A 27,091-nucleotide genomic window follows, 5' to 3' on the forward strand; every position below is an offset into this window, starting at 1 on the left:
CCTTATCACTTATGCCTAAGATATATTTTCTTTCCGAGGATGGGAATCTTTAAAAATTACTCCAGTGCAACCTGTTCTCTCTTTTTTCTCTGGGTAGTGCCTATGATCAGAAGCCACACGTGGGAATGAGGCCCTCCAACCCCCCGACGCCATCCAGTACTCCAGTGTCCCCACTACATCATGCATCTCCAAACACAGCTCATACTCCAAAACCTGACCGGGCCTTCCCAGCTCACCTCTCTTCTTCTCAGTCCATACCAGACAGCACCTACCCCATGGACCACAGGTAAGTGGCAGATGCCAGTTCAGCCAAATCAACCCCAAACTCCCACCGGTGTCAGCTTTCACGGAGGACATTACACTTAGCTGTTGGAAAGGTCTATAGTGTTTTAAGGTAAACACATTTATTTGACACATCTGTACAAAATAGTTCTAGTAGAGCGTGCCCTGTCTATCTAGAAGAGATTTTGTGGAGAAGATTTCTTTTATAAACAATTAAATTGGCTGCTAACATGGAAAATCAATCTGTAGACTAACAGTTGAACATTTCTCCTTCATTTCTTAAATGACTTCACTAAATCTTTCCATCAGATCATGATTCTCCATGAACATATGCACTTGCTCTTCAAAATCAGTAGACTGATTTTAGTAAGTGGCTTATGAAATTAGATTCATTACCTTTCGTTGAATTATGTGGATCTACATAGTCCTAGAGAGTATAACTCACTGGATCAATCTGTTTGTTTTCCTTTTCAATGGCTGTTTAATGTCAGTAGACCCATGACTGTGGACCCCAAGAATGTGCTTCAGAGACCAACTGCCAAACGCACGTTACTTTGAAATGAAGACAGAAAGGAGTGTGGAACTAGTGAGAGGGTGGTGGGAGGAAACTGTTGACCTGTAGAGATGAAGAGATCCAAGTATAATACAATACTGGAGGAAGTACTGCCTCAGTGTGTGTGTTAGAACACAGGGTCCCTCTACCCAGCTAAGTTCCTCCTACATTTTCCCCTATAACCAGTTCTGTCCTGGAAAATCTTTAACAGTAGTCTCCATGGGAGAAAAAGACCTTATCTAAAGTGTGTACTGAGTTGATGACAAAATACGACGTCATGTGTGACTACCTTTTTGAGAGCCCTGAATACTAACTGAAAAGAAAAGTGTGTCACACTCCACTAGGTAGTATCAGTAGCCTGCACTCAATTCTAAGAGCACAATTAGGAGTGAAATCATTAGGAAATTCAGACCTTAGAGTTTCTATTGCCTTTCTGTTTTCAATCTGCCTTTTAATTGAAAAGTTGTATAATTAGATTCTTAATATAGGATTACATTAGCAATTGGTCCTCCCAAATCCCAAACATTTATCCATGAGCTGCAACCATAACTAACTGAGATACATTACTGTAAAAATAGATGATTGAAAGGACTCCTCCTAGTCCACAGAGGAAGCAGGTGTACCACAGGCTAATCTGGATATATAAAAGGACACTTTATATCTCAGTCTCAAATACAGCCCCTCCTTGCTATAAAGGAACAGGATGAAATCGAACTTTCCCAAGCCGAGGCATGCCTTCTACCTTTGCCCTGGGACCCAGGGCCCCATGCTGCACTTACTAAATGCCTCCTGTTGTCTTTCCCTTTGTACCCGGTAGACTTGAGATGTATTTAGAGTGAAGTGCTGGGTGCATCTGTGTAAACAGCTTTGTAAATACAGATGAAAGAATGCCTATTGCAGGATGGGCCATTAAATAGAAGCACATTGTGCAGGACCAGAAAGAAATAGCAGGAGACATAAAACACTATCAAAGTTGCTTTTGTCCGCTTCTGAAGACATCCCCGAATTTGTCAGCACCAAGCCCCCACAGTTCAAATGGGTACTGGATTATAGGTTATATCGTCTGCCCTCTGCGCAGGCTGGTGATTTCTAAGGCAAGGTGACTGCTGAGTAAGTAGTGCGCTTGTTTTTAGACGACCTAACTGGAAATGCTTCAGCCAAATCCATTTTGGTATCTCAACTTGAAGTCAAGTACTTGAGACTGAGAACAGCTGGCCCGGAACTACCCGAGGGAAGCTCGGGGTCTTTTCCCAGTGCCCCCCCACTGAGTTTTGAAGACCGCACCACCTGGCCAGTCCCAGGAAAATCTCGGAAACCTTATGTTTCTGATGAGGATTTCTTAGAGGGCTCTGGCCAACAAATGGCAGTCTCTTGGTTATAAATGGCAAATTTGCTCTGGGAACAGATCCCTTCCCCAGATAGCCACCTCCAGCCCCGGCACCCCACCTTACTCTGGGAACGGTTTATAGCCAGCTGGCCTGCAATCCGCTTCCTCCCCTCAGCCTCCCTGCACACCTTAGGCCAGCCCTTTGGCACTTTTTCTTGTACCTACTGTGCAAGAGTCCTGCCCGTGTTCCTCAGTGGTGCCCCCAGTGCATTAGCTTATTGTCCTCGACCACCAAACTTTTCTCTCGATCTCTTTCTCTTTCCCGTTCGTTGGTCAATGGCTCGTCAGAATGGCACACAGACCATACATCTTGCTGAAAAGTGTGTCACTGACACAAATGTGGCCTCTAGCTAAGAACAAGTACAAATCAGGTTGCCTCGTAAAAGCAAGTGGCTGGCTTCCTTACAAAGCGTTCAGTGCAGGCATTATTAGCTTCCTTTTAAGGCTTCCCAAGTGAGCCGGCTTCTTATTTTATCTTCAAGTTACAATTTTCTGATTCACTCCTTGACAGTTCTTAATGATAATTTCTGTTTCTTTTTTTGGCTAATGAAATAAGCAAGAGAAGGAAAATGAATGCAGTGCCAGCCAGCCTTGCTGCTTCACAATATCTGAGTTTCTAAGTTTATTTTGTGCAGGTGTAAGTGGAATTTCCACACTTTCCATGGCAGCCGGTATACCTAGAGTTAAGCCCTGGCATGGATCATGCTTTGAAATGCTAAAGCAATTGCTTTGCCATTCTTTGGCTTTTACCTTATTTTCATTTAACATTACTGAAATTAAATGCTAACTTTCAAAATTAAAGTCTCAGGAATGCTTTTAGTGTGTGTGTGTGTGGGGGGGGGTTAATAGGCTGATATTTGCTTATGGATATGTTTTAGAGGTTATTTTTTAAGCACTCTGAGGCATTTTTAGAGTACTTTTAAATCTTTAATTAGTCCACATCTTTGTGGTGGGTCAATGATATGGCTGAGATACACAGCACAGAACAATTGTGTGATGAGCCAATCGTTACCAAGAACGAAGGAGTTTGGGCCTCACTTCTAACTGTCAGCCTAGGCCTCAGAGCTCCCTCATGCCCTCAGAGCCCGGCTAACCCCAGACCTGCACAGCCTCTGTGTATTATTATCTTCATCTTTGGTGGTCGGCGCTGTACATATGCTTAGTTGTTAACCAACTCAATAGTTTGGAACTTGTGGAAGCCAGTATGTCCTGCGCTTTGGTTTGACAGGGCAGAGATAGTCTTTAAAAAAAAGAAACATAAGCCCTATAATCCCAAAATGTATTTGTTACAAGAATACATTGTTAATTTGGATGCTGTTGAAGAATTTAAGGGCCTGCTGATTTGAGAAGAGATTCGGTTCTCTCATGCTCCCGCATTAGTGACGGTTATGGAAGAAAGCCAGGAAGTAGGTTTTTGTCTGGCTGCTGATTAGTTTGGTGGCAAAATCTAAAGAGAGGGAATGCGTTGGAGATCAGCCCCTGTTGCTCCTGCTTTTCCTTATGTGTAATTATTTGAGAACCCTTTCTTCCAGAAGTTATGTAAATGATCCAATTAGTTTAAAATTGGCCATTTTAGCTGTTAGGGTTCATATTTCTTCAAAACAGTTCATTGTTCTACAGTTACTGGCAGTACACCTTTAAGTGTATGATCTGCTGAAGTGTTTGCAATGGAAGGATTAAAAGGGGAGCACATGTCATCGTGTAATTTAAAAAATCATAGCACTACTGTTCTAAAAAACAACTCTAAGGTTTATTAAATCGGTTCCTGTTGGACCGTTTGGTATTAAACTGCTCCCTAGTAGTTAGGCATTCTATCAGTCCATTCAAGACAGTTTTGTGTTATCTCATCTGAAACACTCTCTCTTCTCCAGATTTCGTCGCCAGCTTTCTGAACCCTGTAATTCTTTCCCTCCTTTGCCGACATTGCCAAGGGAAGGGCGTCCTATGTACCAACGCCAGATGTCTGAGCCAAACATCCCCTTCCCACCTCAAGGCTTTAAGCAGGAGTATCACGACCCAGTCTATGAACATAACACTATGGTTGGAGGTGCAGCCAGCCAAAGCTTCCCCACTCCTCTGATGATCAAACAGGAACCCAGAGACTTTGCATATGATTCAGGTAGGCTTGACTCTTGATGGAGTTCTATGTAAATCATCCTTTCTCCTCCTCTGTCCATTCGATTACTGTTGTCAGACTGGGTGGCCTCTGACCACTGCTTTGTAAATGGCATCTTCTGGTTTTATCCCATATGGTTATCAAATTACTTGGCCATGTGATAGGTGATCAAAATAGTGTCTGAAAATGAAACCTGTTCAAAGAAAGTGCGAAGTATAATTTTACACACACTCAACCTAGAGCAGCAAATTGTAATTCCTTTCTTGATCCTGTGTTTTCTTTGTTTTTATTTTGCTATGGTGATGTTATTTAGAACTAATGCTTGCAAAATGATAGTCTTTTATGTTAGATATTTACACTTGATGACTTAAAATTATTATTGTGGTCAAATATTCCAACGGCCCTAAAGTAGGAATTCTTAAACATCAGAAAGGGAACAGAAACAGAAAAAAAAAATACAGGTTTCAGCTTCTTTCATAGGGTTCATCTTTGTCTCAGAGAGCTAGAAAATTCTACTACATATTTTCCATTAGAGGAAGGAGGTCTTCCTGAAGGTAAAAGGATGCTTAAAATTAACTTCAAGTGTTACTGCCAAATTTGACCACCATTTAATTTTGAAACTCAAAAACTTACTAACTCATATCTATTGAGTTTTTCCTGCTATAAATCTGTGGTGTTAGGACACACGCTTTTTACACTTGTAGGTATTTTGAGAAGATGTGTGAAATAAAGGGTAATTTTTATAAGGAGGGCACCGTACACCTGTACACTTTTATTACTAACATTATTGTAGCTATTAGATGTGGAGATATGTGAGTCCGTCACAGTTCCTTCCATCTGGATTCAAGTGTATGGACATCCTTCATGGAAGACCTTTGTGCCCACGCTAGTACCTGCCAAGTGCTGCTTGAGGGGCAGAAAGCTGCTTCCAGGTTCTAAGTTGAGTAAAACAACCTGTTTTATTATGAATGTCCCTTAGAGTTCAACACAAGATGGCCCTGTGACTCAGAGGCTCTCCCTCAGCCTCCGTAAAGGACTGAGGACATTGACCACTCCAAAGCGTGCCTCAACATCCTGAAAACACAGTAATTTCCCAACAATACTGGGTTTCCTATCCAGCTGATACTCCTAGGGCCTGAGTACATTTCACCTCAGGTTTGGTTTCTTGAGGGCAGAGCCTCTGTTTGTAACCCTACCTAGGTCCAGAGGCCTACCAGGATCAACCGTTTAAGAGAGCATAGGGGCAGAACTGGAACTGCCCTTTAAGTTTTTGTCAGATCTTGCTAGGTCTGGAGAAGCATTAGGTTGAGGGATAGGAAGATTGGTGGCCTAGTCTCTACAGAAACATTGGTTCTATCCTGTTCCAGGGCTAACTTTAAGAGTTTTTGTTTGTTTGTTTGTTTTTTTTTTTTAAGCTATATTTATTTGGACTTTGGGTTGTTTTTAAGGAAGAAGAAAAAAAAGAATAAATTTTGTAGATGGTTTACAATTAGAAAAATAAGCCCATTGAATGAGGGCAGGCATCTTGGAATCCTGAAATTCTTCCTAGGGATTTGAGTTTAGAGACTTTTCCTATCTGCCATTGGATCTCTAATTAAATACCTTGTAAGCCAATGGACTTTACTGTAGGTAGGAAACATTTCTCTCTTTGAATTTCAAATTCTGTTAGCTGCTATTATGCTTATCTCTAACTGTATTTTCATTTGCAGCAGTACAGTTCATTGATGATTTTTAAAAAGTATAGAAATTATATAAATTAATACAAATAATCAAAGGGACTTGTATAATATATTGAAAATTTTGTGGTTTTGCTATGTATAGTGCCAAAAAAGTAATATCAAACCTTTTTGTGATTCTGTGATTTGCTCCACATGTGTCTCCTCATGTTTATATTGCAAACACAGATGTGCATAGTGTGGAATAGAGCATTTATACTGTGTGATCCAAGCAGGGAGGGATTTAAGGAGTCTAATGAGGCAAAACTTTAAGGGGTGGGTCTGTAAGAGAGAATTGCATTTCCTGTGGCTCAAATACAGTGTGGATGTTAGAGTCGGCCACTCTATGTGCCTCAGGAGCACAGTGCTGCCCCCCCCCCCCAAGTTCCAAGTAATGCTCCAGCATCCTGCCTGAAGTGTGGATATCTCTCCTAAGTGTACCATGTATCTTGGAGCTGGCCTGTAAAATCCTACTTAACTTCTGAGAAGCAATTAATTTTATGCTACCACCCAATTATATTTTAAATTGACACAGTTATAAATTTCTTAATTCTAATTTCAGTTTTGCCTGTAGGTTTCAGCTTTATTTGAATAGTTAACTAGTAAAGATTGATTTTTTTGGGTATGATTTAAAAGGAAGCACTTTGGGATATGCTGTAGAAGAAAATCATTCATCTGTCGGAATCAAAATGTATTTTGCTGCTCTGAAGTTGATCCTTTGTATGGGTCCCTATTGCACCCAGCAAGGATGATCTCTGGGTATTTTATTTGTTGTCATTAGCTCATTTGTCGTTCCCAAGAGCACATTAAACGACCTTCAAGGAACTCTAATGTATTTATCACTGAGTCACCACTCTCTTTCCTATTGGTTTTGAAACAGTAGAACATTAGGAAATGCTTTATATGTGATTTTAAAACAACACAAAAATGTGTTTTTCTAAGCAAATAATCTAGAATCTGTGACATAAATTATCACTTCAGAAGGATTCTAGGATACTTTATTGGTTTATTCAATGTACTATAAATGTTGTGACAATAAAAGATGTCTTAAAAGAGAAAAGACAGCATGATTGTGCTCTAATAAAACCTGACGTTAATTATGACATGGGAAATGGAAGGTCTATTAGATATAATTATAATTACAGGAATGCAATTCCAACTGCCGAATATTTAAGATAAAAAATTTAAAATATTATGTTATTAAAGTAGAAATCTTTATTCAAGAGATGAGGTGCGGGGAACTTGGATCAGAAGACAGAGAAGAGCAACAACTAGATATTCAGGGAGCCAATGTGTTAGCTATACAGTGTAGCAGTTATATCATGGTACTACGCTGGAAAGTTTTTCCTTTTCATTAGCCAGGTAGTGCCATGTAAAGCACCACATAGGTTTTTGTTTACTAGTTAGTTGCCTTCTAGAATTCAATGTATGTACAACACTCATTGCCCAAGTGGCCACATATAGTTAAGATGTGTCAAGTGCCTCATTTGGAGTGTATAAAACAGTTACTTTAGGCAGCATCCCATTTATAATTGCTCTTTTGCCCACGTCTTTAACTATCTATATCACTTTAGAATGCCAATAATAGAGATGTTTCATTATTCACCTTATATGTATATTTTTGTGACATATATGTATATTTTGCTATGTAACCCTACTTGAGCTAGTTCTCTCCATGTTGACCAAGTTAGCCTTAAATTTGTCACAATCCTTCCTTCAGCCTTTGGACTGCAGCTAGCCTTGGTACATGACCACCATCCCTACATATGTAGCAGATATAAATAGTCTCTGGAGAAATATTGGTTCCATCCTATTCCAGGGCATATGTATGAATTTTATTTATAGTTCTTAGCTTATTGCTCAGTTCATTGTCTTTCGTTGCATTTGTTCACAATAAAGGGGAGTGTGCCACAGATTTTTGCATGTGCTATTGTTGTTTACCTTAATCTGGATTAACAACATCTGTATGGGCAGAAGGCTCTCTATGATATCTGGCGCTAGAATAGCATCAACTGCTTTCAGATCTGGTGATAAGCTTACCTAATTTAGGAAAGAACTATTTCACATGGGCCAGTGGTCAAATTTTCCTCTAATTTTAGGTGCTCACTGCTTTGATATAACAAATTATCAGACCTCAAACTCTAAAAGACTAGGTTGTACTGTCTTCTTTCCTTGCTTTCATACTTTTTTTTCCTAACAAGTTTATCTTGAACTTTCTTTTTCCTTTTGATACAGGGCCTCACTGTGTGTAGCTCTGCCTGGTTTGGAATTCACTGTGTGGACCTGGCAGGCAGATAGCTGTCCCCCAATTGCTGGGATTAAAATCATATCCCACCTTGTCTAGCTCCTCCAACATTTTTAAGAATCAAGATTATCAGCGGCTAGAGAGATGGCTCAGCTTGTCACAGTTCTCACTGCTCTTGGAGAGGACCTGGATTTGGTTCCCAGCACCTTCATGGCAGTTCACAATTGCCTATAGCTCCAGTTCTAGGGGATCCAAAGTTGTATTCTGACCTCTGTTAACACTAGGAACACATGTGATGAAGGTACATACACATAAAATAAAAACAATCATGAAGAAATACAGTTGAGTTTATCAAAGAGGTGGCTCTCTCTAAAGTTATTCTGACAAAAGCTCAATAATAATTAGAAGGAAAGCCAATTAATGGCTCACTAGCTTCAAGTCCTTTGTATGAAATTTGATTTTGTCTCAGTTCTTTACCAGACTTCACACTTTTATTTGAATATCCTGATATGTGAGGCATACAGTTAAACCAGAACAGAAGACTTGAGACTTACTGTCAGCTGTGTTCACTTTAGTGAGCAAGCATCGAGGTACTGCAGAATCTAAACAGATATAAGGAAACTCCTAGAAGGAAAGCATGTTCCTCTTCTCATTCTTCATTGCAATCCATTCTTTCCATCCATTTTTACCTGGGCAACCTCTCTCATATTCCACATATATTTATCACCTTAGAAAAATGCAAAGACTTATTTTCTGTCATTAGATAGTGAAAATATGATATGCAGGCAGAGGAATGGGAAAATAAATACTTCCAAAATATTTACCTCATGTTAAATATGTTAAAACTAAAATATGTTTTAAGTTTCTACTGTCAGACCTGATGTATATGTCTAATATTCCCATAGGCCTTGGTTGACACTTTCACAAAGAGTTCTGAGTCCTCTTCAGTTTCAGAAATGGGGCTAGTGGAGGATTCTTGTGTAGTGAATTCTGTTCTGTGTTTTTCTGTGTTGGTGGATCATCATCCCAAGCTTCTAAATCAGTGATTCTTAACCTTTCCAATGCTTCAACCCTTTAATACAGTTCCTCATGTTGCAGTGACCCCCAACCATTGTGTTATTTTTGTTGCTACTTCAAAGCATGATAGTTTGTTACTGTTATGAATTGGAATGTAGCTATCTGTGTTGCCTGATGGTCTTGGGTTGTTCAACTCCCAAGAGGGTTGAGTCCCACAGGTTGAGAACCACAGATTTTGATGGACAGTGGTGAAGTAAATCCTAACTGCATTGAGTGAGTGTAGCTTGGACTTCCAGTGGAAGGGTTTAGAAGATGGTTTTAAGTTAAGGTGAAGTTACTGAGAAAGGCAGTAAGAACAATGCCATTATTTTTTTCATTTGTCTAATGTACAGAAGCCTTTATGTGTTTGGAAGTGATTTGTCAGAAACTTAATTCACTGGCTAACCTTCTAAAACATTTTTAAAAAATAATAAAATTAAGAAGGCTGAAACTACTCACAGTGCATCTGCAGATTATGACTTCTACTGTTGTTACTTCCCCCTTTAACAATATCCCAGAGCTCTTTTCTCAGCAACAGCAAGCCTAACACAAACAGCTGAAGAGGTGGGAGCATTTATTTTGGATCAAGCTTTTGATATATCAATCCATAGTCTGTGGCAGCATTGGTTCTTGGTGTATGGCAAAACAAAGCATCCTCAAAGTGGGGACATATAGGAGAGGAGGAAGAGGAGGCTGTCCTGGTGTGCACAACCAGAGATGGGGAGGGGAGGGAGACTAAGTAGAACCTTCAAAGTTTCCTGTCTGGAGACTGGTTTCTTCCAACTCCTAATTTCCATCCCTTCCAAATAGCACTAAAAGTGGGAGTCCAAGTCTTCTGTACTGGAGCCCACAGGCGATGTGCATACTTCAACCATAAGGTGAAGATATGCTTGCTTTAAAGAACAACTTACTATTAGCTCACAGAAATAGACATACATCCTAGCAAATCAACTTCAAACATACCTTCTAACAATTCTCTAACATATCTCAATAATTAGGTATTTTCAGGAAGAAAAAAATGTTGTCCAGTAAATGCAAGGAATGTAATGATCACAAAAGAAAGTTGTAGAAAAGTTCTAATAAAGTCAAGTATAATACAGGATATAGCAAGCAAAGGTTCTTGGTATTTGTTGGAATATTCCAAGACATCATAAAATATCTGCCTTTATTATTTTTAAAATGCAAGAAATGTGTAGTTTCTATCTGGTGAACATTTTTATACCATTGGTAATTCAGTGATTTCATACTGGAGAAACCATTTTTCCATTTTTAGTTATTTTAAATATCTAATCAGAATTGGGTTCTACTTAGATAGTTAAGTGGGCAAAGAAGTGGAATATGTTTTTCTGCTTGAAATCCCCATCTATGAGAGTCACTACATCCTTCCTAATGTACACCTTCTCTGATAAGCCACATGTCATCTCAGTTCACCTCATTGTAGGTAGAATGGAACACCTAAAATAGGAAAAACACAGAATCTAGACCTGTTTAACTCTTCAAAGAATTACAGAGGTCCTTTGTGTATGATGAAATTATATATTTGAACAGATTTAGAAAGAAAAAATAAGTAAAATCTGTTTAATATGTTTAACTTACATAGCAGTGTACGTAAGAATACTGTGTTATAGTTTTTAGTTACAGTGTTATAGTTTGCCTATCTTTGTGGTCATGTGACTGATAAGGAACTGCAGTTCACTGCCACCGCCCAGCATCACCAGAAAGAATTCAACTATTTATCTCTAACTCTGGAAATGACCAGAATTCAAAATTTGAATTAGAGCTCCTACTGAGTGCATATTGTTCTTGCACCATCACAAAGTTAAAGTTAAGTAGGAGGTTGTCTGCATTTCTGAGTCTAAATCACCAATCAACAAGTAAATAATTTAATATCCATCCCCAAGTAGTTGTTAGGCTATAATCCATAGACTGTTGCAATGAGGTTTTAAAGGAATTGAGTCTTAGAGGTTATGCAACACATTCAATTTTCAAAAATATGAAATAATGTTGGGTCTGGTGGCACATGCCTTTAGTCCCAGCACTGTGGAGGCAAAGGCAAGCAGAACTTCATATGTTTGAGTTCAACCTGGTCTATGAAGGAAGCCTCAGGCCATCCAGTGATACATAATGAGACCCTGCCTTTCAAAACAAACAAACAAAAAACAAACACCACATAAAATGATGTATATTTATTCATCAGTATGGTGGGTTACCACTCATCTTTCCATGTGAGTTCTTCAATTATTTAAATTTGGAGCCTGCAAGATATAGCTGTAATGTTTTCTAGCATTGATGTGCTGATGTTGAAGGTTGTTAGTTAAATGCTGAACTGAATGCTGAACTGCCATAACTCCCTAGTATAAACCAATTTCAAACAGGCTGCACTTTTCTGCTTCTGACTTTCTCCTTTGCCCTCTCAGGCATGACATGCTTCCCTAGCAAACTGCTCAGATGTAAACATGGGGCCTGTTGATTGCAACTATGTTCCCACATGGCTTCAAGTCACCAGGAGACAGATGTGCTTTCTTCCCTCAACAGGCAAAGGCCAAGTTACAGACTGCATGTCAAACCCATGTAACACTGCTTGGGTTAGCATCAGCCCCACCAATTCATCCCTGTGACTGCTTAGATTAGATAAGTTTGAACATTGCCATTTTTGGTCATTTCCAATGCAATGATGATTATGGTTCTATGAACTCTGGCTTTTTGTACCTGAGATGTGACACTCCTACAGGCTGAGCTCTGGCCCTGTTCCATATGAAACATGCTTACTTAAGGCCACATTTTATTTCATGGAATGATGCAGCTTGTTTTCCCCTAACTTTTAATACTGTTGCCTGAAGAAATTCAAGTTGGCAATCACTTGGGAATTTTAAAGAATGACCTATTGATTCCGGGCAAGATGTTAACCTCCTATCTGTCATTCTAGCATCCAAAGATAATTTTCTTTTACCCAACTAGGGATTTGTGGACAAGTAAGATGATGTTTTAGGTGCTCCAACTGTGAGAAGTGACAGTGGTATTTACCTTATTGATCTCATGATTATAATAGTTGTCATGGGTCAACCTCACAATTTGACTACTTTTAATTGCCTTCCATGCTTTATGTGGGTTTCTGGTTAAAATAGCAACTCTTCTAAACCAGGATACTGGTCTATGCTCTCAGTTTTTCTAAGAAATGCTTCAATATACTCTAAATCTACAGTTACTGTAAGTGGCCCTGGCGAGTGATTTGATTTGAGAATTGAGACTACAGTCTGGATTTACTCTTTATACATTAACACAGGTCAAATGGACAGGGACTGCATTTTAAGTCAGTAATGGAAGGCTGAAGGCTGTCTTAAACCAATCATATCAGTTTTGCCCATGACTGATTGATCCCTGGGGGCAGAGCCTTGTAAGCATTTCTCTTCCATGAATGGACTCCATAAAGCCTGGAGTTTCATTCATAAAATGGAGCCTGAAAGGAAACGCACGCACATGCACAGGCACACACACAGCCTGGCTCTCTGGAATGTCATTTATACAGAGCTGGAGGGTGTAGTGTTCCATCAGCGGCTGCTTCAGCCAGTTGACTGGAAGTAATGATTAATGCTCATTGGCCCTGCTTGCTTGTAACCTGACACCGTTCATGGCCTTCCAGATTCCTAATGTATGGTGAATGAGAAGACAACATTCTCAAATCAGAAACATAAACAGGAACTGGTGGGTCTGAATTTTATTCAAATATGTCATCTCAGCTCCACTGTGTTTGTCTAACTTGGATTTTACAGGCAGGAAGGGGGAGGGAGGGATACTGCGCTTGTTAGTTGTACTAGCTTGGAAAAGGGAGTTTGAAGTGGGTGGAGTACACTTTTATAGTGTGTAATTTATGGTTTCTTTTCTAACAAAACAACCAGACACAGGCTTCAAGTTGCTTACCCCCAGTGGGTGAAATGAGCGTATAACTGTTTTTATAAGTGGAGCTGAGATTTGAAATTAAGGGAAACAGTTTAAAGACTGTTGGCTATCTCTCTGTGTCTAGTGAATATGAACAAAAGAGGCAAAAAATGATTACCTTCTTTTCAAAACTCTCTCTGTCCCTCTCTTTCTCTGTGTGCATGCTTATTGGAGTGTATGTTTTTAGATTTTAAATATTCTTATAAAACATTTTGGTACTCAAGGACTTCCATACTCAAATGCTAGTATAGAAAATAAGAGGTAAGAGCTAGGTAAGAGGAAGAATTGGTTTCATAAATACTTTCATCTAGGTAGTATGCAAATAACTTGAAATAATTGTCAAACAATTTGTGTTGGGTTGAATAGATGCATATCATTTTTTTGTGTGTATGTTTTTATTTAATTGATTTTAATAGTTCCTTGTACATTCTATAAGGACAAGTATTTCAAATAAATAGAAAAATAATCACAAAGCAAAACAAACTGAAAAACTAGCAGTCCTATGGCTGTGATTATTTAACAGGCCTTTGTAACTCTGGTTTAGAACTCTGCCTCCTCTTTGTGTGTGAGTTTTGAAAATTTATTGCCTTATCTACATGATCTGATTTTTGTTTATGCTCAGCATTAAAAAATAAAACCACCTAGTTGCTGTGACATTCAAAAAATACCAACTTTTGTGTCTGATATGGCTTACCATTTGTATGATATGGAGCAAGCTTTGTAATTTTTTTTTGGCCCGCAATTTACTTATTCCCAAAGTTCTTGTAACGATTAAATATGGTTATAGTTGTGAGTGCCAAACTCAGTGTCTGCCACATAGGAAGGGCCCCGACAATAATGCAGGGCATTCATTGGCATGGTTTTTAATCATGATTTCTGTAGGTTGCCTCAATGTTAAATACGTCCTCTAACAAGGTGCCAAACTAACACTTGGGCTAGAGGACAAGATGAACTCTCAGAGATGGACCACTGAAATCAACATTTATAAACCAAGCCTTCTGTGTCTGACACAGTTCTTGCTAAACTTCGTTAGTAGTTTCATTTTTGTTGGAAGTGAACAGAACAAATTATAAGCATATTATATTATAGCCAAATAAGGTAGGAGTCCCAGGAGATGAACAAACCCAGGAGGAACCCTCTGCCTCAGATACTTTTCTTTCAAATCATACAGATTCCAACAGAAAACCAATTAGGGCATACTGGGTACTCAGCATCAAATCCTCCACTGCAGGATGCTGTTGTGAATCATTTGGTCAGCGAGTGACACTGGTTCTCATATTTACTTTTAAAGCCCATCTTAACTGCTAGAGTGTGGCAATATCTAATAAATACCCCAAGTCACAATAATGCTTGTGCCTTTTGCCACCTGAGCTCTATTTGTATTCTAGTTTAATAACAGTTACCAGCCTGTAAAACTTACAATATCCTGAGTTCATAATGTCCATATCCTGTTTGGGCCTGCTCAGGTTTGGTGCGTGATACTGTCCAAAAAGTATCTTGGAAGCTTATGAGAGATTTTGATTTCACAGGGAAAGTTTTGTGCTACTGTTTGTCACTATGCTGCCTTTCTCTCCAAAATCCTGAATTCTCTCATTGCCTCACTTCCTCCTTCCTTCCTTGGTTCAGGGTTCTCTTGATTTAGTGTTTTTGTTTTCTGGGTTTTGTTTGTTTGTTTGTTTTGCCTTTAGTTTGTTGAGAAATATCCCAAGTGAGGATGAAGCAATATTAAACTCATCCCTCCTTTCTTAAAACTTGAGCCATGTCCATATCCATCCCTTTCTTTTTTTATTATATGTCTGTGAGTGTTTTGCTTTCATGTATGTGAATGCATCCTGTGTGTGCCTGGTTCCCAGGGAGATCAAAAGACAGTGTTGGATCCCCTGACATTAGAATTATCGATGCTTGTGAGCCGCCACGTGCATGCTGGAATCGAACCTAGATCCTCCAAAAGAATGAAAAAATAGTCTTACCCATGGAGCCATCTCCCCAGCCCTTCCACCTCATCTTCAGACTATTAGTTCAGAACTTCATGACAGAGAACTAGCTGGTCCATAAAGCTTCTCTGTTTCAACTTCTTTGTCATTTTTCTCATGTGAATCTAACATACTACTGCTGGAACTTATTTTGAACTTAATAACTTGCAGATTTCACCAATATAGAGCACATTATGGGTGCAAAACCATCTTTTACATGACTGTGTCTTTCAGGAAACTATAAAATATAGTTTTCTTGATTAACTATACCAAGTTCATTCATGCTTCAATTGTAAAAGCAGAGTTAAAGTAACATGGTGTTTCTGCATTTGCATTTATACGTATCTCCTTGAAGCTTGTGTTATTTATGCCCTAGGGGTTTTGACACCCTGGGGGTTTTGAACATAATATGTGATGTTAATAGGAGTGAGAAGAGTAAATAAACCTAAACTAGTGAAGGAAGGACTTGAAAAGCTGAAGGGAATGAAAACAATAATGTCCTAATGTTCATCTTGAGACAAGTTGGTGTCATCAGCTGTTGCTACAGCTTATGTCAGGATTTTTTTCTTTAGTGCTTGGACTTGAACCGAGTACTTCCTGCATGCTAGGCAAGCACTCTTCCACTGTGGCTATCCCCACCAACATCAGGGTTTATTACATTGATTTTCAGAAATTTGTTGACTAGTGATACTAACAAATTGGGTAAATCTTCAGGGTTTGTATTGAAGTGCACACACACACACACACACACACACACACACACACACCTACACCTTTTACAGATTTGCATTGTTTTACAGGATATATCATTTTGACTATATATAATTAACATTTTAAATTTTCTTCCATTATCCGAATGTGTTGAATGGAGCTTAGCATAGTGGTTCATGCTTGTGATCCCAGTACTGGGTAGATTCATTCAGGAAGAGAGAATGAGACCCCATCTTAAAAGTGAATGAATGAATGAATAGTTCCATATGGACTCTACACAGACACATCACTCCCACAAGGAGTTAAAGTGTACAGTCAGTCAACTTCTGCGTTCTAATTTAAAGGAAAGCCAAGACAGAGTTGTAGGCTACTTTTACTTTCCTGGGATTTCTCATTTACCTTAAGACATTTGGAAGCTGGATTAAGGTGTACATTGATTATAGGGATCCAGCCAGAAGCATCAAATGAAGGAGACTCCCTTCCCAGCCTCCTTGTTCAGTTTGTTATATGAGATAATCCCAAGTTTATACACTGCTTGGTAACAAAGCAGATTCAGCAACCACTGAAACTGCCCTAGCCAATCATGACTAATCTTTCCTCTCTGGGTCTGGCAAGGCTTTTGGAAGCTTACACAAATGATTCCCTAAAGGGGAATTTTCATTTTGTACAACTGAGCAGCAAATATGTAAATCAAAGGAGTGCCTGGCATATTACATGTGCAAAATTCAAAACTGCATTTTGTGGTAAAACTTTTGGTAAAGCTTCCCACATCAGTATTGTGTTTTCCAGTACAACTTTACTTTGTAAGGCAAAGAGGGAGAAAGCAGCTTTTTTTTTTTTTTAAAGTTTCTTACACATGTATCTTGATATGAAGTGATATTTTCTATATCATTTCAAATCTGATGCCTTTCATAGTGATACTACATGAAGCCTAACAAGCGGGCAGTTTGGAGACTTCCAGTGCTTTTTCCTGATTCCACCTTCATGCACCGAAGCCTGGGGATGCCAGCAGCACTTCACTGCTTTGAATTTTTACAGCATATTAGATCAGCTTTCATCATGACAAGAGCTCATCTGAAACAAATTACAGGCGCTGTGATTTGTAAGAGCTGATTTGGACAGCACTAATATCGAGTTTTAGAATGCTTTGATCCACAAGTTTCTACATCAATGAAAATCCTTTGTCCTAAATTCAATTTACATAATCCAATTTATAGACTGACTTTTAAACTTCTTAAGCCAGTGTTGTTTAAGAACAAACAACAAGGGTTAATACTGCAAAAATATGAAGTTCAAAGATGGATTCTTGAGTATTTAAAATCTCTGGTGGAAATTCTGACTTAATCATAAAGTTATGACTGTTCAATCAATATATTTTTAGATATCATAGATTAAGAGATAGATTTACAGAGTCTATTCAAGAATAACTACACTAGTTACCAACAAATCAACCAGCGCATGGAATTTAAGAACATGAAATTAAGATATCCAAGTATATTATTGAAATATGGAATTCTATACTAAATCCTTTGCTAGTGGAAATATTGCAACCCTTTAGTATCACTAGCACTCTCACTTTACAGATGGGAAGGTTGAGGAAAGATCTGTTAACTAACCTGCCAAGAGCTATACTCCCTTGAAACAAGGCACCTTAGACTTGAATTTGTGCCTAATAGGTGACAAAGTGGTTGCTGGCCATCACTGTGCTGTGCTGGTCATCCTAAAATTATAACCCGAGGATGACAGATAGAACAGTGTAAATGTCCTGCCATCCTAGCTGTTCGTGTAGGTCAGGCCTCACTAGTTTGTAGCTCTTGCATTGTCTTTGCTTTCACAGGAAAGTAGACGGCCCTGCCCAGCGACACCTCCATTCTCTGTCACCAAACATTGGCCTTTGAAGTCACCACTTAGCCCAGCTTGGATCTTCATTGAACATTTAACAAAAGTTCAGATGGAATGCCAAATCTCACCAGTTGGACTTTTTTTATTAGATAAGGTAGAAATGAAAGCAGCAGGCAATTTAATTAGCAGTAATTTTTCTGGGCAAGTCATTACTTTGATGAACTTCAGAGCAATGTTTACGGCCCCTAATTAACCATGTTAGTCATTTGATTGAATAATCACTTTGGAAATGTTTCTACAATTTGATTAGAGTCTGACCCACTCTGATAGTCATAAATTAACTGATATCACTTTAGAATAACATGACTTTAGTTATTCTAGTGGATAAACCTCCTAGCCCTTTCTTTTATTTAATTTTTTTCCTGGATTTTCTGGACTATATAAATGGCATCCACTTTAAGGGCAGGCTGGATTTAAAAATGATAGCCAAGGCCTTGCCTTTAAAAACTAGTTACTAATTTCATGTAATAAATGGCAGGAATTGGAAAAGCACAATTCTCTCCATAAATTGTTACCCATTGTCTTCTTAAGAATGAAAATCACACACTGGTCTTTTGTAAACTGTAATGAAAGTTCTACCTGAACCTTATTATGTGTCACTGATTTTTTTAAAAATAAACTTTAGGACAATCTATTTTAAATATCTAGATAGACCTAGAATTTTTGAAGAACAGTACAGTATAAGAGCAGCTGTTTTTCTAGCTGCAGGAGAACTAGACAAATTGTGCATAAAATATCTCTGATGCTGTGTCTAGATTTCCAGGATTACGCTAATTTTACACCATGTTAGAACACTCTCCATAAGTGTCCTTCAGCCTTGAATACTAGGTTCTTCAGAAATAGTGGTGTTTCCTCTTTCTCCTGCTCTGGGAAGGAAAGCACATTTAGTCACACTTACATGTAATAAGACTTCAGCCTCTGTCTTTTCCTCTAGCTGCCTCAGAACTCGCCAGCTGTTCTTACAGCCGTACTCCAGGTGTGTAGCAGTCAGTAAGAGTATTTTTGTGGCATGGTGTCAACATCAGTACAGCAAAAAGCTTGCCTTTGAGCAGCTGCTGCACCGACTGTAGTCATTAACACTGTCCCTTCCAGGCCCAGCTGTTTTGAGGGACCTTATGCCTGGCAATAAATCAGAATAATGTTAAAAATTAATTTCAAGGTTCCTCATTAGTTTAAAGTTGGAACAAAGTGGATTGCTATTTGGCCTATTATCAGTGCTGTCAGGAAAAGAGTCACTTTTCCTTCATAGACTCAGAATTATGCATGATAAAATAAATTGTATAAACTGTGTTATAGAAAAATGTGTGTTTGCAAGTTTACCACTGTCCGCACTAGGCTTTCTCATGTACTTTTATTTCATGTAAGTATCAGATTTTGTTTTTCTGGTGCTGCGGACTGTGCTTAGGGCCAGTGCATGTTGTGCGAGAGTTCTACTGCTGAACTCTGTGCCCAGCCTCTTTCCTCCTTGGCTTGTTTTGGTTTTGTTGTTTTTGTTTTGAGAGAATCCCTCTGTGTAACTCAGAATGGTCTCAAATTCACAGTCTTTATTCCTCAGCCTCTTGAATATTGGGATTATGGCGTGTACCACCAAAACCATATTTTTAAAATGTCGTTAGAATTATGGCTTACTGGTGAAATGTTTTAGATTAAAACCGTGTGGGCTAAAATATTTTTATGTTAAAAATTTCTCATATTTTTGTTGACATTAAACCAAAAAAATGATCACTTGTCATCAGACCGAACAAACAAAAATACTGACTTTGAAAATGGGAAATTCTAGACCAAGGGAAAAACCAAGCCAAATAAAGGGTATTGATTATATATTGTTACAACAAGTGTATAGATGGATAGATCTGAAGAGACTGGGCTTTGAGATTCATTCTTTAAGTATGGTATATTTGAATTATAGGCAGTGGAAAGGAGGGAATTTTCTTTTTGTATTGAGTATTGCATTTGTGGTACACATTTAGATTTCCATTTTTATGTTGCTAAAAATAACCTAGTAAACCATACATATGTTCAATTTGACTTGATTAAGTGTTTACACATTCAAGGGTAGGACTCAGTCTGGGAGATCTGAAACTTGTGTTTTGAGGAACTAGATTTAAGAAAAATAAATAAAAATGAAGTACAAAAATAGTATTAGGTAGAGCTCAGAAGAAACTCCTAAAATACGGGAAGACCCATAATTTGGGGGGCTGCCATGCATCTGTCTACCGTCAGCACCATGGAATTGGAGAACTGTAATAGGTGTTAGGGAATATGTCTCAACCCTTTATTTTATAGAAATACAGTTAAAGAAAAGTTCATGATAATAAGGACTTGAGTTTAAATCATATATCTCCGGAGTCATATTTATTTCTTTTTCCATGTCTAAATCAGTGAACGTGTTCAGTTCTGAGTTAGCACTGTGAATCAGGCTTCACGGTTAGCCATGCTTGTTTTTCCTTCCAGACCCCTTAGCCCTGTAAGGCGGGGGCGGGGCTTTTTCTTACCGCAGGCATTGTGAAACTGTTTATTGTGTGCTGTTTCTTTATTAGCTTTGAACATGATCTATATTCTTAATAAAAATGAAAAGCCAGATAGGCTGTTATCTAGTAAAAACAATTAAAAACCTTAAAAGTCTCGAGATTACTCGTGAGATTTAGTTACCCTGTCTTTTCTTAGTCATTTCTGTCTAGTATTTGTGAAGTCATCCATAACTGAGCCTTGGAGTTTTGCAGTGTGCATAGATAGAATAATGTAGGGTATATAAATGAATTCCACTTGCCCTTAAACAGAGTAGTGTGACGTAGTGTGGTGTTGCTGAGCTTCCATAGAGTTGAGTTGGTAAAAGTGTGTTCACCTGCTTATTGAAGAGGGTCAAGCTTCACTGTGATACCTTAAGCTGTAAGTTCTTGGAGGCCCCCTGAAAATGTTCCCCGGGTGCTGACAGGCTCACTCTTCTGGACTCTTGATGTGTCTATTCATTTCTCTCTACCTTTCACTGTCCTGCCCTTCTAACCTACCTCTCTCTGACAAATTTCGTTTCTTCTTTCAGAAGTGCCTAGCTGCCACTCCATTTATATGAGGCAAGAAGGCTTCCTGGCTCATTCAAGCAGAACAGAAGTTAAGTTCTCCATGTTTTAAATTTTCTTATTAGTGACATTAAAAATTATCACCCGTTCCAAATTTGGATCGACTTACTCATTCGTTGTGTGCTTTGGGAAAATGTATTTATGATCCTAAAACATTATTTTAAAAATTATCCTTTGGGGTCTGGGGATGATCAGTGGCAGAGTACTTGGCCGATAGACCCCAGGCCTTGGTTTCAGTCCCTAGTAAGGCAAAAACAAACAAACAAAAAAAACAAAAACAAAACAAACAAACAGGAATAAAACAACAACAAAATCCCACACTCTGTCTTTGGAAAATGAAAGGATAGTCTTTGATATCTTGTAGCTGGTACTTGGTTATTAGCCTGAGTCTTTTCCACACAAATAACTGTGTTCTTTCCTGCCAGCACCTGGCAATCTTTTAAACTAGAAATTGCTCCTTACAGATTACACACCTTCCTCCACTCTGCCGACATGTATCCTGGAGAATATTCAGCTATGACCTTATAAACCAAAGTCACAGTTTTGGAGTAAAACATGGTAGATTGATTTCACCTTTCTATGTCCTGGATTCTGTACCTTTTGGAAAAGTAATTGTTAAGAATAGATTCACATAAACTGTATACAGAAGGAGTTATTGTTTCAGGTAGCCACAGTGGAACTCTCTGCTCTAATAGATTTTGACATCTGCAAAGTAATAGACAAGAAATTATTTAATCTGGATATTATGTCCACTTAGGAATTCCTGGAACTATGACTTAAACAACATGTTTGTTCTGAAAATTGCCTTAGACACAACCTTTTTGGTTAGGATTAATATCCATGATTTTATGTGAATGATATTAATCAATGTTTAAGTGACAGTAGATGACAATAAATTTTAAAATACTTGAAAGCAAAAGCTTTGCACCAATGCATGTAGTTACTTTTGCTGATGTTGTTAATATTAGAAACCTACCATAGAGAACATTGTATTTGATGAATAAAGCTATGTTTAAATTATACGAAATTTCTTCCTATAATTAAAGCTGACAATTAGGTGAAGTCAAGTATGTGTGAGAGAGAAAATGATTATTAAAAGATACCAGTTTATTTTTACTTTTTTCTGTGAGCTGAGGTATTGTGCAGCACAAAACAAAAACAATAATAAAACCCCCTTTCTTACTCTCTTGGATATTAATGAAGAGAAGGGTTTGGTGAGTCACATGACTAAGTGAATGAATGTGCTTGCTACCCAGCCTAGCAGCAGAGTTCAATGCACAAACCCACATGGTGGAAGGAGAGAGCTCACTGCAGGCCCAGGCTGTGGTGTGTGCACAACAAACACACATGAAGTATAATGAAAAGGATTTTGAAGTGGAAGCTTAGCTTCCCAACATATTTCCACAAGGAAGGAAAGGGTAAACTAAATCAGTTTCAGAGCACCAGGGTCAATATGAGAAATCAAGGACAATCCCAGAAATTCACTTTGTGGTTCCTCTCTTGAATAATGAAACAAAGAAGCCAGAAAACAAAATGATGCATTATAAAGCCTAGGTCTGCCAATATTTTGGTTAGGTCAGCAGTTACAAATCTCTGATGGTTACACATCACTGAGTTTCGGCACCCTTCTAAATTAGGGTGCACAAAAGTCATCAGTCCTTACAAAAGCACTATTAGTCTCATCCCCATTTGATAGATGGAGAAACTGAGGCAAAGAGCCAAACTAATGTGTCCAATATCAAACAGCTGGGAAGTGACAGAATCATTTTCAAAGTATGTTTTTGTGTTAGTGATTAAAGAATTTAGGAGGGTGGGGCGGTTGTGGCACACACTGTTAATTCCTGCACTTCGGAGGCAGAGGCAGGTGGATCTCAATGAGTTAGAGGCCAGCCTGGTCTACAAAGCAAGTTCCAGGACAACCAGGACTGTTATACAGATAAACCCTGTCTCGAAACTCCACCCCCCCAAAAAAAGAACTTTGGAGTTTAATTTCATAGTCTATCATTAATAACCATTTCCTGCTCTCCCCCCCCACAGGCTGCATGTTTGAGAAGGGCCCCAGGCAGTTCTATGATGACACCTGTGTTGTTCCAGAGAAGTTTGATGGTGGGTGTCTCTCAGTTTTGTCATTTGATTTTTATGAGTACAGCTCACACTTTCCTTTTCTGAAAAAAGGTTAACATTTGCTCTTAGAGGTTTCTATGCATGTCCTTTATCACGCACTAAGGACTAGTGAGCAAACTGAACGTTCCCTCTGCTCCCCTCCCTTTATTCTTCTCTTTAGTTCCATGAGAGCCCTTTTTTTTTGGGAGATGGGACAGAAGAACGTCATTGTTGCTGCGCTTTGTGCAGAGCAAGGCATCTTTCCATTGCCCTGCTGAGCGTATGCAGCTTGTTATTTGAGATTTACTGAAAGCTGATCCTGTGATTAACAAAGCAGAACAGAAAGCATGCGACTGTGGATGCACTGATGACTAATGCAGCCTCCTTTCTTTTTATTGTTCATGAAAAGATGCATTATGGAGCACAAGGACGACATAACTGCCCATTGAGTTTCCTGATTGCTTGCCCCCACACTCCCACCAAGGAAGATGTACATTACTAATGTAGCATTATGTTGTAATTGCTTAAAAGGAAGTTAGGAAAGCATTACCTTTTAAATATCTCTCAATAGTGCAATGAAAGGGTCCCAGATATTAGAAAAGAACATCAAACTAGATAGAGTCTTCTTTTCTTGACAAGCGTGGTGGCAAAAGCCGACATTTACAAGGAAGGCTGGAGGAAAACAGAACAGTTAATTCACTTACTGGTTCTTCGGAGTGGTCTCCATATTTCCTGCTTTGATTGTCAAACAGGAAATGAGCAGGGACCCTCTGATTAGCTGATTGCAAAAACTTTGGGGATCTCGAATGTAATGACTTGGGCGCTCTCAGAGTTTTTAATTGTCATTATTTAAACAGCAGAGTGCATGCTCAGATTGCTATTTGGTCTCACATAATTATTTGAGGGCTTAACCACCAAGCTTGTTGCTGCTCTTGTAGTTTTTGGAAAGGATGGCGAGTTTTAGGAAAATCTATTTCCTTGGCCTCTCTTAAGATGGCGAAATTTTTTAAAGGTCATGGACTTGAAACACTCAAGGGAAGCACCATGTTGGCTTTCTTCTATAATAGTTATGTACACTTCTATTTTAGAAATGTGAGTTGTGGTAACTACTGCAATTAGCATGCCATCACAGTCTTAAAATTCTGCTTTTCTGTTGACACGGAGCCTCAGACTTGCTTTTGCAATGTTCATTGTTTCTTCTTCTCAGTTATTGTGAGTTTCATGTGTTAAATAATTGCAAACTCAGTATGGGCATATAAGGAGGGAAATTATCTTAAAACTATGGGCAAAAGAGACTTTAAATGCTGCAATTTCATCTTATATATATACATAGAGATAGCATATGTCTTACATTTTTAAATATTAGAGAACAAAAAAGAAGAGCAAAGGGGATTTTGTTTTGCATGTAGCTAATGGAGTAAGTCACATTGATGCACAGCAACACCATTGAAACTACATTTCACAAGGTTTCACTCTGCATGATTGTCCACTTGCCTCCATGGGGGGAAAAATGTAAATAATAGCAGGGAAAATCTCAGATAAATAAAACTGACTTTTTTTCTGAAGATTCACTCCTATATTGCCTGGTTAAGATGAGAGGGTGTCATGATTTTTAGTGGCCATTGACTGGGCGATTGCGTGTGTCTGTGTCACTGTGTAAGTATTGCTTTTCTTCTCGGCTCATGTGATGAGGTGTATTCCTGCTTACTAACTACTGGAAATTCTTAGAAAGCTTATGATAGGGTTTATTTTGTTGTCACATTTAGTGTAAATAGAGCTCCTTGACTATAATCTGCCTGAACTGTTTCTTCTGATCTATCTGCCGGCATCAGCCAGGCAGTCGGAATTGCAGGCAGGGCCACTTGGTTTTGAGATCACGGGTAGAGTTAGAAGGAAGTGGCTAGTGGCCACAGCACAAAATGTTCTGGTTTGCATGTTTGCTTTGAAAAGCCAAGACAGTTGTGTAGCAAAAGCATTGTTAACATCTTTATTCATATTAGATTTTTATGCTTTTCTACACCAGGCAAATAGAGCTCACATTTTTTTTTTCTTTAAAAATGTATTTTACAGAATGTCCTTTTTTGTATTATTAATTCTTCGCCCACACAATGCTTTCTAACTGCAGCCTCTCCTCCTTCTACTCCTAGTCCTCCCCACCCAGTTCAACTGTTCCTCCATTTCCCTTCCTTTCTGAAAAGGGTAGACAGTAAGATGATATCAAGGATGACAGCAACCCAGTAGGAAGGAGGAAAAGGGTCCCAAGAGCAGGCAAAAGAGTCAGACACACTCCCACTCCCACTGTTCGGAGTCCCACAGAAGCTAAACATCCACAGCATTTATGTAGAGGACCTACTGCAGGCACAAACAGGCCCCATGGTTGCCTCTTCAGCCTCTGTGAGCCCCAATAAACTCTGCTTAGCTGATTCTGTGGACTGTGTTCTCTGGGTGTCCTGTAGGAACCCCCTGGCTCCTACAGTTATTCCTCCCCCTCTTCTGCCCTGAGCTAGGTCTAATGGGTGTAAGTCTCTGTATCTGTTCCTATCAGCTCCAAGAGGAAGCCTTTATGATGTTGATTGGGCTAGACACCAATTTATGCTTATAGCAGAATATCTTTAAAAATAGTTTCTCTCTCCCTCCCTTTCTTCAGTAGTGTTTCGTTCTACCCTAGGTCTCTGGGCCAAACTTTTTTGTTTTTGTTGTTTTGTGACAGGGTTTCTCTGTGTATTTTTTGGTGCCTGTCCTGGATCTCGCTCTGTAGAATAAGCTAGCCTCGAACTCACAGAGATCCCCCTGGCTCTGCCTCCCGAGTGCTGGGATTAAAGGCATGCAATCTTAAACTGACCTTTTAAAAGAAATATCAACAAGCCTGCATGGTAGAGACTGCCTTAAATCCTAGCGCTGAGACACCATTGGCAGGTAGATCTTTAGTTCTAGGCCAGCCTGGTTTACAGAGCAAGTTCCAGGATAGCCAGGGCTACACAGAGAAACTCTGTTTCAAACACCACAACAAAACAAAAGACCAAGAAACTAAGTTAAATGAGCCAAATGCAGGTAAGATTCCTCAAGAATGTTGTTTCCCTTGTTGGCCAGTGAAAAGCAGTGGATTCCAGAGGAAGGCGTTTTAGGTGGGATGGTGATGCTGCTGACGCCCCATGAGTGTCCCAATTCATAGAAAGTACAGGCCACTCAGACTTTATGATATTGCCAAATTTACTTTGAATTATGTGCTCTGAGATTTTCAGTAGTTTGTCATGTATGGGTCAGTAGATATTTGCAAATTACAGTTTGTAGAAATTAATTTATACAAGTAAAATACCCAGAAATTAAAGCTGATTACATCTTCCAAGATAGGCAAACGGCGGTAGTGAAGCAAAGGAGTGTGATTAGGTATGCTGGTTTGTAAAGATGTGAATGAAAGACCAACAATTATGCTAGGTTTTTATAAATAGATGGTGCTTATGAATCTAACTCCTTAGTGGTGCACTTATATTAATAAGAATACACATTGTTATGCTGTCTGCAAGTTTCTAAGTTTCTGTAGATTGCTGGCTTGCATTTAGTCATTTGATTATTTTAAATCTGTATTTATGGATTGTTACAAAATCCATGAAGTGATTGTGTTTAACCATTCCCATGGTTGATTTGGTGTAAATTTTATATGAATCACATAATGTTGCTGATAATAGTTGATTTTTTTAAATTTAGGGGACATTAAGCAAGAACCAGGAATGTACCGGGAAGGACCCACATACCAGAGGCGAGGATCCCTTCAGCTTTGGCAGTTTTTGGTAGCTCTTCTGGACGACCCTTCAAACTCTCATTTCATTGCCTGGACTGGACGAGGCATGGAATTCAAACTGATTGAGCCTGAAGAGGTTAGTCTAGTAGATTTTGAATAGGAAGCCAAAATTTCCTATTTCCTATAATATAAACAGACTTGATTGATATGTCAGAAAGGTATATATAAAGTTTGAAAACGATATAGACATATTTTAAATTTGAAAGTAGGTCAAAACAATATATATATATATTGGT

The 27,091-nt window shown here is 38.8% G+C and overlaps 1 protein-coding gene across 5 annotated transcripts in view; it reads left to right on the forward strand.

The window, feature by feature from the left end:
- Etv1 (ETS variant transcription factor 1) overlaps nt 1-27,091 on the forward strand; it is an 86,119-nt gene that overhangs the window by 50,177 nt on the left and 8,851 nt on the right. For 4 of the 5 annotated variants that reach the window (XM_036206369.1, XM_036206366.1, XM_036206368.1 and 1 more), the window contains 5 exons: nt 98-286; nt 4,094-4,341; nt 20,917-20,985; nt 22,991-23,059; nt 26,762-26,931. In XM_036206369.1, the coding sequence (XP_036062262.1) occupies nt 98-286; nt 4,094-4,341; nt 20,917-20,985; nt 22,991-23,059; nt 26,762-26,931 (745 nt within the window). The remainder of the gene's footprint in view (nt 1-97; nt 287-4,093; nt 4,342-20,916; nt 20,986-22,990; nt 23,060-26,761; nt 26,932-27,091) is intronic. The other variant, XM_036206371.1, reaches the window with a different exon arrangement.

Source organism: Onychomys torridus, chromosome 14, assembly GCF_903995425.1.
Source record: "Onychomys torridus chromosome 14, mOncTor1.1, whole genome shotgun sequence".
In the NCBI taxonomy this organism is placed as follows: domain Eukaryota; kingdom Metazoa; phylum Chordata; class Mammalia; order Rodentia; family Cricetidae; genus Onychomys; species Onychomys torridus.